Here is an 11,756-nt window from a genome sequence, read left to right as displayed (position 1 = left end):
TCCTATTTAGAGTCCGGAACCTCCCTTTTTGTATAAGGAACCTGAGCCTAATGATCTAAAACTCCAAGAAGCACTTTTCTTTGTAATTAATTTCCGTTACTTTATTATTGGTTTCACTTAAAACCAATCTTTTCATACAAGTTTATGTTTTCTTTAAAAGCTAACCTTGAAAAGAAAAGACATCAATTCAGTTTTGGAACTAATATTAGCTGTAATTTGAAAACCCATCCCTATGGACGATCCTAGAGCCACTATGCTATGCTAGCTAATGCTACCCTAGTATATGGTGAAATGGGTTTATAAATTTTGTTGATTACTCCTGTCTGAGAACTGAAATCAGAGTACACCAGTTGATTGAACACCAATCAACGGGACATACACCATGATTCCACGAATCAACCAGGATGTTCTCCACCTCAAGATACTTGACTGCATATTCAATGACTGCACCAACTCCTGAGTATCTCAACTGGTTAAATACAGGAATCGAGTTAGCAACGTTCCTGCACATGAAGGCTTTCCCTAGCCTGAAGTTGAGGACATGAGAGGGGCTAACTCGGGAGTCAGAGCACGCAAACACCAGAAACTTGGGGTGCTGCCCTTCTGCTAGTTGTGATTCGTCCCCAATTGGTGTCCTCTGATTCAGTCCTCAGATGGGAGTTATCAACAAAATTTATAAACCTATTTCACCATATACTAGGGTAGCATAGCTAGCATAGCATTGTGGTTCTAGGATCGTTCACTGGGATGAGTTTTCATTTCACACCTAATATTAGTTTAAAGAATTGGATTGGTGCTTTTTATTTTCTAAGTTAGCTTTAAAAGAAAACATAATCTTTGGTTTGAGAAAGGTTGGTTTTAAACTAACCAAAAAAATAGTAATTGATTTTAATTACGAAGAAAAGGGTCTCTTGGATTTTCAGGTCACTAGATTCAGGCCCCTTATACAAAAGTGGAGATTTCGGATCTTTCCTCGCATTGGGGATTTAACCTATAGTTATCCTCCCAATCGGTGTGTTACAGTTGCTTCCCGTTAATGGTTTCAACGCTAAATCCCTCTCACTGATGCATCTTGCAATGACTCGTACCTCTCACCTAGCATTTGCCATTCAAGGTGATCCTTAACCTTGGATTACCTTTCAAAAGCTCGCAGGAGATAACTAATGGATGTCTCCGCAGAATCTAAAAGCTTACCAAGTGTTGACTATTCTAAGTAATCCTACCTTTAAACCACCTTCTAGAGGCTCGCAAGAGATAACTAATGGATCTCTATGGATTGAGTCCGAAAAGCTTACCAAGTGTTGGCCCAGGTGATTATAAAAGATTTTAAGTTAACTAAAAAATATAAAAACCATTAATGGGTCACAACCTTCTCTTCATTAAAAACTGAAACAAGGAAAACTCTTACCTTTGTATCCTGGTCCCTTACCTAGCTTCCATCTGTCTAAGAGACAAAAAGTCTAGCCACTCATCTTCTGAGAAAACATCTTCAAAGGTTGTTTGGCTAGAAAGAAAAATACAATTAAAACGAGTAGGTAAGGTAAAGTAACTGATTACTACTCAAAAAGTGCTATTTGATAGCTTGTAATTAACTCTTTTAAACACTTTTGAGTAGTAGTTATTGCCTTTTAACCTAATTAACATGTTAAGGACCCTTGCAATCAATTCTAATCAAATTGTGTTAAGTTTTGGTGTTTTGATAGCTTTTTGATCACCAAAGCAATCCAAGAATGAGGGAGAGCTGTATATAGTTCATGGCAAAGCTTTTGGAAGCTCAAATTCATGAAGAACAAAGCTTTGGAGCTCCATAGCCCTTTGCCAAAGTCGTTCAAAGTATGCAAGGAAAGAACAATGGAGAGAGGAAAAACAGAGTGAAGAAAATAGAGGACAGCAGCTGCAGTCTTCTTGTGCACTTTTGGAGCACTTCCTGAAGTCCATTTTGTACGTGCTATATACTATTTTAAATCTTAGGAAGTCAACAATCCAATGCTTCAAACGGTGCACAATTTGGAGTTGAAACGAATAAGTTATAGCCACTGCAAGGCAATCACTCTAAGCTGAAGAAAGCATTTTGCAAAAGTGTTGCGGAATCACCCTTTTGTTGCGAAATGATTTCGCAGCTTTTTTGTACAGTGTTGTGGATTCCCTCCTGAAGTTGCCCGATATATGCTGCAAATTGGAATCTGAGCACCTCAAGATGAAAGCCAACTTCACAGCCCTGCGAGAATAACCTTTTGCTGCGAAGTGATTTCGCAGCCCTTTTTGTGCGTCTGCGAAATCTCGCAGACCTCGTTTTCACCTGTGAAATGGTCCTTAGTGCTTCCCGATATTTGTGCACCGACTCTTTTAGATATTTTCTTCAGATATTTTTGTATAAATTTCCATTCTTCTCCTTGTAATCCACCAACCATAAGATTTCTTAGCAAGGAAGGTTGGAAAAACATCTCTATATATATATTCCCTTGCATCCACTGTAATAGAGCATCATGTAATCCGACGATATATATAGATATATAACATATATAGAATATACAGAGCCTTGCTCTGTTTTTTCCTTCTCTTTCATTTTCATTTTCTTGCTAACCAAACTCTGAGGATTTTTCTTTAGAGGATGAGAGGCTAGGCTTTTCGTCTCTTGGAGTGAGGAAAGCCGGGTAAGTTTCCACATGCATAAATTGGAAGTTTTGTTGTTTTAGTTTTTAATGAAGAGAAAGTGTGACCCGTTAATGGTTTTTATCTTTTTAGTTAACTTAAAACGTCTTTAAATCACCTGGGCCAACACTTGGTAAGGCAAGTGATCTCTGTCCATGGAGATTCACTAGTTTATCTCTTGCGAGCCTTTGGGAGGTGGTTTGAAGGTAGGATTTTCTAGAATTGCCAACACTTGGTAAGCTTTTGGACTCCAAGGAGACATCCATTAGTTATCTCTTGTGAGCTTTTGACGGCTAATCCAAGGTTAAAGATCACCTTAAATGGCAAATGCTAGGTGAGAGGCACGAGCCATTGCAAGGTGCATCAGTGAGAGGGATTTAGTGTTTGAACCCATTAATGGGAAGCATCTGTACAACACCGGTTAGAGAATTAACTATATGTTAATTCTCTAATGCGAGGAAAAGAAACAAGTGACCAAAACTCTCTTTTTTGTATGAGGAATCTGAGCCTAGTGATTTGAACTCCAAGAAACACTTTTCTTTGTAAGTAAAATCAGTTACTATTTTTGGTTAGTTTAAATCTAAACCTTTTTCATTCAAACATCTTTATGTTTTCTTTTAAAGCTAACCTTGAAATGAAAAGGCACCAATTCAGCTTTGAATTAATATCATTTGCAAAGTGAAAACTCATCCCAGTGAACGATCCTAGAGCCACTATGCTATAGTAGCTTTGTCTTTGCTACCCTAGTATATGGTGTAATAGGTTATAAATTTTGTTGATTACTCCCTCAATCAAGGAGCACCAGCTGGACACGAATCAGCTGAGACACCAATTGGGCACGAATCAGTAACACTCTGTATATTTCTTACTAAAACATGTACAAGTGATCCCCTCCTGAATGTCTTCCGAGATTTAGAGATATGAGATATATATTACAAGGAGATATCTTAAGATATATAAAGAGAGATATTTTCAACCTTTTGATTAGATATCCTAAATATCTTAAAACATCTTTAACTGATTACAAGGAGAGAATAGATAATTACACCAAATATCTTAAGGTAAAAATCTAACGGAGTTGGTGTAAAATATCTAAATATTACATTTTCGCATGAGGAAAAGGTGATGCGAAAATTTTCACATCAGAGAAAGTTAGTGCAAAAATTTTTGCATCAGGGAAAGTCAGTGCGAAAATTTTCGCATCAGGGAAGGGTGATGCGAAAATTTTCGCATCAGGGAAAGGTGATGCGAAATTCCTTTTTAGCTTGGCACAGTTGCCTTCAAATGGCCGTAACTTCTTCGTTTCAGCTCCGATTTACACACCATTTGAAGCATTGGACTCCTGACTTCCCGAGCTTCGAAATGATATATAGTATGTAGACAATGGACTCTACGAAGTGCTCTAAATTTTCCTTGCAACTACTGCCCTTTTGAATTTTGCATAGCATGTGAAGATTTCGCATCACCATGTGAAATTGCTTCATGATGGATTTATTTCACTGATCCTCTTCGTTGCATCTCTTGATTGGCTTGGAAGCTTATTCCCAAGGGTTGCACAAAATTCTCCCTCATTCTTGGCTTGCTTCAATGATAAAAAAGTTACCAAAAACACCAAAACTAGCCAAAAATTGATTAGAAACATTTGTAAGGGTCCTTAACGTGCCAATTGAGTTAAAAGGTATTAATTACTACTCAAAAGTGTTTAAAAGAGTTTATAACAAGCTATAAAAGAGCACTTTTTGAGTACTAATCAAGTTGTTTATAGTAATCTAGATACTAGCCAAAATGGTGGATTTTGAAGTGAATAAACCTGTCTTTAATCCTCTCGACCGGATCACACTCCTCATGATCTTGCTCTTGCTCTTGCTCTTGCAACTCAGTGGTCAACTTCTCAATTTTTTCTGTAGCTATGTCATCCAAACCTTCCTTATCACTCAGAAGCGGCCTCAGTCCTTCAATGGCTACATTAGATGAGCTCGTCGCCATATCCATGTTGTGTTGCTGTCTAAGGCGGATGAGTCCAGAGCAAGATACTTTTTAACAGCAGCACAAAAAGCAAGTCCAAGTTTCACAACATCATCATGGCTTGGTGCCTCAATATTAAGGGAAAGAAAAGGGTCTTGAAGGGAGAGGCTGAACATTAGGGAAATGAGGGCCTCCTGTAGGCAACATCATCTCCTGCTTCGATTGATCATGCTTTGGAACTGCACCAGATGAGACACTGCCCACTGGAGGTGAGAAAATAACTGGTGCATGTGGAGGAGATTGAGGTTGATCAGGATAATCTTCCTCTTGTGCAGTTGAGGCTACACTTTGATTGCTTGGAGAAGGCCCCTTAGTAATTTCAATATTCTCCTGAGAAGATTCTGTTGGTGTAGGGCTCTTTTCAACATCAGGACCATTAGCATATTTCGAGCCTAGTGAAAAACTAGAATCGAAACTTCAAAAACCAAACCATTTATTAAAGCTTCAGGGATTTGAAGATGGTTTCTGAAGATGACATGACGAGCATCATGGCAAGATACCCAAACTGAAATCCTTCACAACAATATCATGGTAGTCAATTTGATGACTTCCCTTTACTTTTTATAGACTTCAATGAAGACAATAAGGCTTCCTAAACCCTCTTTTTGGCACCATGTGCAGAATAGGAACAATTTGCTTCAACATCATTTCCAACACTAGTTAGTCTTACATCATTGGCCACATTGTTCTAAAGGGACCAGGTCTCTACAGACATTTATTGACTCATGATTATGAAAGGATCGATCCAACATGTCATCATCTTTCTAAAATCCATCATTCACCGAAGCAGGAGGCAGAAATGTTTGAAGGCTAGTTTGAACTAGTGCTTTTAGAGTATCAAGACTCTTCCCTATATCTCCCATCTGTTGCCTCAATGCCAGAGATAATTGCCTTGCATGCAACTGTTCTTAGTGAAAATGAAGCTGCTGTTCTGAAGGGAATGCATTCCCATGCTTCACTTGTGATATGAGCTCCAATAAATCATTTGACCATCCTCTATATGCATTCTGATCAATCTTTGCTTGAATGATCCGTTCTAAAGATGGATCCAGGTGCCTTGAAGCAAATGAATTCTACTACAATTCATGGAGAAGGTTTTTCCTCAACAAAGCCTGATCAAGCATGTTGTCTCCCATAAGGTCCATCTTTGACTACCCAAAACCTGGATCAGACATGCGATGATGCCACAACTATTCAAGAAGCAATTGTTGAATATGAGACTGTTGTTGTTGCTGCAATTTCATTTGGTGGTGATGAAGCTGCTGTTGATGAAACTGATGTCGTTGATGAAGCTCAAACTCTCGCTGCTGTTGTAACTTAAGCTCCAAAAGATGTTCCATATCTTGTGCTGGATGATGGACTGACTGTTGGAGAACAGGGTTTTTGCTATGACTAAAAGAAAAACCAGGAAATTGCTCCACACCTGACCCATTGAAATGAGATGTGGGATGAGGAGATGGACGGTTCTGTGATTGAAGTTGTTCCTTTTGCAACTCTTGTGACATTAGGTGCTCTGCCAAGTCATAGCTACTGAATTCTTGCTCCATACGAGATCAATGTCGGGCATCTATGGCACCTTGATGAACACTGGAGTTAGAACATATATTTCTTCTATAATCATCAGACCGTGTCTCTATATTTGAAGGTAAATTTGATGACTGACTAGACCTCATGTGGGAGCCTCTGATCTCAGACATTAACAGACCAAAGATATGCAACTTATCATCTTTATCCATAGGAACGCCAGTTTCTGCAAATTCATTTGCAAAAGATGGGTGGCTGCTCAAATCAGGAAATGAGCCATGAACATTAGCAGAGAGCTTTCTTCCAACTGTTCTCATCATCAAGTTACCATGATTTTCACTGATGAACACCTCCCCTTACAGTCACCATAAGACCTGGCTCAAGCTGCACAATCAATCCTAGATTTCCCCCCTCTCTCGCAGCCCATGCATTGAACAAGACTCAAGAACAAAAGGCAACCACCACAGAGAAGAAACAATAGAAACAAAGCATAAAAAAAAACTAAAACATCCTCAAATGAGGCTTCACTTCACAGATCATCAGTGAGTCTTTTGGTTAGGTGAGATAACCACATCAAATACAACTATTGGCATGATTCTCGGGATATTTCACAGTAAAAGCAAGACATATTAAGATTAACAACATCAAGCATGAGTTCAGGGTTATATCTTAACAAACAATAAGTGGCCTTCATTATCCACCCCAAACAAACCAACAACCACTCCAACATCAATAGGAAACATAGAGGAGTAATAAGAATCCAAATCAAACAATAAGTCAGTTGCATCCATACCTGAGTGAACCCTTTCCCATGAGGCTCTATTCATCTATAAACGCCTTAAGTCCTCCTCCAATGCCAACGAAACCAGCAAGCTTACCTCTCTGTAACTCTCTCACCAGTAGCCTCCTCAAATCCCCATCCTCCCATTTTTCTTGACTTCTTGTGAAAGCTCTATCTTCTCCCAGGTTCCCTCATCTCAAGCCAACAGCCAGCCCCAGAAAATCCCCCTAAACGAAATACTCTCTATCCCTCCTTAGCTTGCTGCCCCAGGTCAAGGAATATTCTCTAGAAAAAAAATCTCCTCATCTCCAAAAATCACCTCCTATCTCCCCTGCAGCCCGCTCTCCAAACTAGCGAACCCCCCTAAAAAATATCTACCTCCAAAACCTTAAAAAGCACCCCCTCCCCCTACCTGCAACTGGCCTGCTACAGGTAACAGAATACGCTCTTCTACAACGGCTTCTGCAGATTCCCTCATTTTCCTACGTCTCATTCTCATTGGCTCATTCAATAGCACTAGCTGAATCCATAGCAGCCTCTCTTAAGGTAGCATGTGTCTCTTGAAAGAGCCCTCCACTTGGCAAAGAAAATGACCTGCAGAAAAAATGAGAACTAGCCCCCAAATGGGGGTCTACAAATATGCCCCTCTTCGGTAGAGTTCATGAGTGTCAAGAATATGAATACTGAAGTGAAAAGGAAGTGTGAATAGTGAGTGGAATGAAGTGAACTCTACCGAAGAACCGAAGAGACCCTCATAGGGACACTAGTGAAATGCAAAGTCACTCAGGCTAGCAAACAAACACAAAGGCTCTAATCCTAAAAGAGAAGGATATCTCAAAATGCCTCTGAAGCCGCACTAAGAACCCAGGCTCCCTCTAAGATGTCTCCAAAAGTGACTCGAAAGACCAAATCAAAGGTAAATAACGGTTGAATCATCCTGGAGTACGGATAAGAACGCATCCAAAGGAGACTGCCCTATGTAGACTATGTGATGAATACACGATAAGCACAGGGTAACGAAGTGAGGAAAATTGAGGACAAATGCAAAACCATGAAGGTAAGATGTGCAATGCCAGTGAATATGAATGTCGGGAGCTATGACTTTAAATAAAAAGACTGACTCTAAAAGCTAAACTGAGAAAAATAATGGCTTTGGAAGCCAAACCAAAAAGCTAACTCTAAACACTAAACTAGAAGGCCCATAGGTGAAGACCTACGATGGTGATACAATAAAAAAAAATGCCCATAGATGCCAATCTATGGTGGTGAAACTCTCAAAGGCCCACAAATAAAAATCTATGGTGGTGATAATCTCGAAAACCTAAGGATGAAAATCCATGGTGGTGAAATAACTTAAATGCCCATAGATGAAAATCTATGGTGGTGATAATCTCGAAAGCTCAGGGATGAAAATCCATGGTGGTGAACCTGAAATGCCCATAGATGTCCGATCTATGGCGGTGAACCTGAAATGCCCAAAGATGTCCGATCTATGGTGGTGAAAACTGATCAAAGCCCATAGATGAAAATCTATGGTGGTGAATCTGAAATGCCCATAGATGTCTGATCCATGGTGGTGAAAACTGATCAAAACCCATAGATGAAAATTTATGGTGGTGAATCTGAAATGCCCATAGATGTCTGATCCATGGTGGTGAAAACTGAAATGCCCATAGATGTCCGATCTATGGTGGTGAAAACTACTAAAAGAAGAGGGATGCCCTAAATAGACTGACGATAGGGGGATGCCTTAAACAAGTTGACAGTAGGGGGATGCCTTAAACAAGATGATGGAAGGAGGATGCCCTAGGTGATAACTCGTAAAGATCGACAAATGGGTTGGACAACCACGAAATTAGCATGAAATGTGCTAAACTCAAAGAGAGGGGAATGCCCCAGTAGAAAAGCGCTAAAGGGGGTATGCCCTAGTATGATGACTCACAAAGATCAAGAAATAGATCGAGCAGTGAGAAAGTCCGCAAAAGATCTTATGAACTCAAGAATGGGGGTATGCCCCAGTGTGACGACCTACAAAGATCAAGAAATAGATCAAGCAGTGAGAAAAATCTACAAAATATTTGATGAACTCAAGGATGGAGGTATGCCCCAATGTAGGATAGTAACTAACATAAGACACAGAATGTCACCATACAAAAACACTCTAGGATATGCTCAACGATGATGCAATGAAAAAGATATACATAGCCTTAATGAACGAATGCTAAAACAAGACCAAACATCACCAAAACTATGCCGACAAAGCAAAACCAAAATATTGAATAAAAAAAATGTTGACCAAGACTCTAAGTCTGAAATGTAAGCAAATCAAGACACGACATGTCAACTATCAATATGAGTACATCATCACAAATGTATCAACATGCCCTACCATCATGGAAGATGTTGAACCTAATGTCCAAAGGCATGTGAAAACTTAACCAGAAAGCTCAAGACTAGTCTGTATCTTCCTCTGATCAAGATAATGGGATAAGGTCATGTAAAACGATGAAATATGTGGACTCAAAAGATGTAAGGCTCTGATAAGATGGGTGCAGGTATAACGGTGTCCAGTGTAGGATGTATAGGTGTGTAACAAAGGAAGGTGGGTACCCAAGTCGGACCAAGTATGTTGAGAAGACTGAACCCAGGGTGTCAATGACTTTGTGATCCGTCGAAAGCAGGAATCATAAACAGGAGGTGGAGTCTCAAAGTCAAAATCAGCAAGGTGGCTATGCCCTAGTATGAATGCATCATCTTAAAGTGGGTAAACCCTCAGTGCAAGATAAACTCTGGGAAGTATGTGTCTAGCATAAATTGTCATCTCAAAAAACCATCATCGATGAGTAGGCTATGCCCTAGTGTAAGCATCTCCAAATCAAACATCAATGAAAGGAGTACAACAAATCATACATCATCTGATCAAAATAGATCTCTGCTCCTCAAAGTCATCGTGGTAACGTGAAGAGAGTATCTGACCTCCTCTAAAGAAAGATCATGTCTCAATGTGAAAAAGATCAAGCAAGGTGGTATGCCCCAACAAAAATGCGCTCAGACATGATCATGCCCCGATGTAAGCTGGTATCTGTAAGATCAATAGCCGATGAAAAGGTTATGCCCCAATATAGGGCAAACTCTTAAATGACTAAACTCCATTGTAAGCTCTCATAAGTGTCTGTGTCCTGATCCAACCATCTCAAAAATCTGTCAACAATGATAAAAAGGCTATGCTCCTGTAATCACATCAAAGAAATCACCCGGTCATGTCTCGTACTTTAATGTGAAAGGAATCTAATCACCTTCAAGGAATAACTATGCCTAAAAAACTATCATTGACTGAGAGGGAGATGCCCCTGAGTAAAGTACACTAGATGAAATATGTCAATCATGTCTCATGCTCCAATGTGAAAAAAGATGTCTGATCTCCTCTGAGGGATAACCATGACTCAAAAAAATCCATCATTGACTGAGAGGAGTAAGCCTCGGCATAATGGTCATCTAAAAATCAACCTTCGACCAATGAAGGTGTGCCCCAATGCAATGTATCAAGCAGAAAGACTGTATACCCGATAAAAAACATTCTCTGAGATGGCTATGCCCCAGTGTAGGGTCATACCATAACTCCTGGTCCATCACAATCAGACTGCTCTCAAACCAATCCCAAGTATTGCTCACATAAGAGCTATCAAACCCAATGTGTGATGTCATGGCCTCAGGGTGGTCTTAAGACTCAGGACATAACGAATGTTAGGGTGATAGGGTGATAGAAATGAAGGGAAACTAGGCTCAAATACCCAATGATCAAAACCCATGCCCTCATATATAAAATGCAACATGTATAGAAAATCTCGTGAGTGATGGACCTGAGGGTGCTCGATGCGGATATAATATCAATGAGGAAGCAATAAAGAAAATCGAATTGGTAATAAGGTGTGTAACAATGATGCAAAGAAAGTACCAAACCTAAAATGGGTCGCTGTAAGAAAAGAATAAGATATGAAACAAATAGAATGAATCGAAAGCAAAAACGAGGATGATAGTGAAGCAAATAGCACGAAGTGGAGTAATGATCCGCTCAAATCAAGAGTGGAATGAAGTAATGTCAACAAATAATGTAATGATGGAAGGGGCAATGGCCTAAAGCTCCTAAGAGAAGGTCACTCATCTCACTCTCAAAATGTACGACAAAGTGAATACAAAGAATGGAGGGTCTCGGAAAGCTCACATACGAACTCCCATCGACAAGCATACTCAATCAAGTGACCCTCAAACATCAATATACACATACTCAATGATAGAGAATACTACACACATATCCTTTTTATTTTACTTTTCCATTTTTTTTTTACATATATACAAATGGGCATGCCTCAAACACAAACAAAGAAGCTCCAAAGATGAGGTCAAAAATGGATAAACATGCTCTCAAATTCTAATGTAGCATAAACTCTCTCTGACAAGATGACCTGCTCAAACTAAGGATCTCTGGATCAATGTCCACAGGATAGATAGTGAAGATGACATGACTACCCTCCATGCAATGAATTGAGGAGGATCACCACTCGGGGTGGAAGAAGATGAAGCGGAACAAGTGATAGATATAATAAAGAAGATGATGAAGAACACAACCAACGAGATGTGATGAAATGCAATGATGCAATGATAGGAAAAGATAATGAGAAAAATGTGCCCCTAGATCCAAGGCTCATGAAACTCTTAAACAATGCATGCATACGCTGAAGGACCCTTATCCCGGTGTAGAAGGTGAGCAAGGCTA

General features: G+C 39.6%; 1 protein-coding gene across 1 annotated transcript; it reads right to left on the bottom strand.

Annotated features, from left to right (window-relative positions):
* Nucleotides 1-313: 313 nt before the first annotated feature.
* Nucleotides 314-4,638, bottom strand: LOC100251791 (beta carbonic anhydrase 2, chloroplastic-like). Its single transcript, XM_010658435.1, has 2 exons — nucleotides 4,463-4,638; nucleotides 314-635 (listed from the first exon to the last, which is right to left on the bottom strand). The coding sequence occupies exons 1-2, from the start codon at nucleotides 4,636-4,638 to the stop codon at nucleotides 314-316; spliced, it is 498 nt and encodes a 165-aa protein (XP_010656737.1).
* Nucleotides 4,639-11,756: the final 7,118 nt, after the last annotated feature.

Source organism: Vitis vinifera, chromosome 11 (genome assembly GCF_030704535.1).
Source record: "Vitis vinifera cultivar Pinot Noir 40024 chromosome 11, ASM3070453v1".
Taxonomy (NCBI): domain Eukaryota; kingdom Viridiplantae; phylum Streptophyta; class Magnoliopsida; order Vitales; family Vitaceae; genus Vitis; species Vitis vinifera.
The sequence above is the reverse complement of the archived record's forward strand: the minus strand, read 5'-3'. Positions and strand labels throughout refer to the sequence as shown.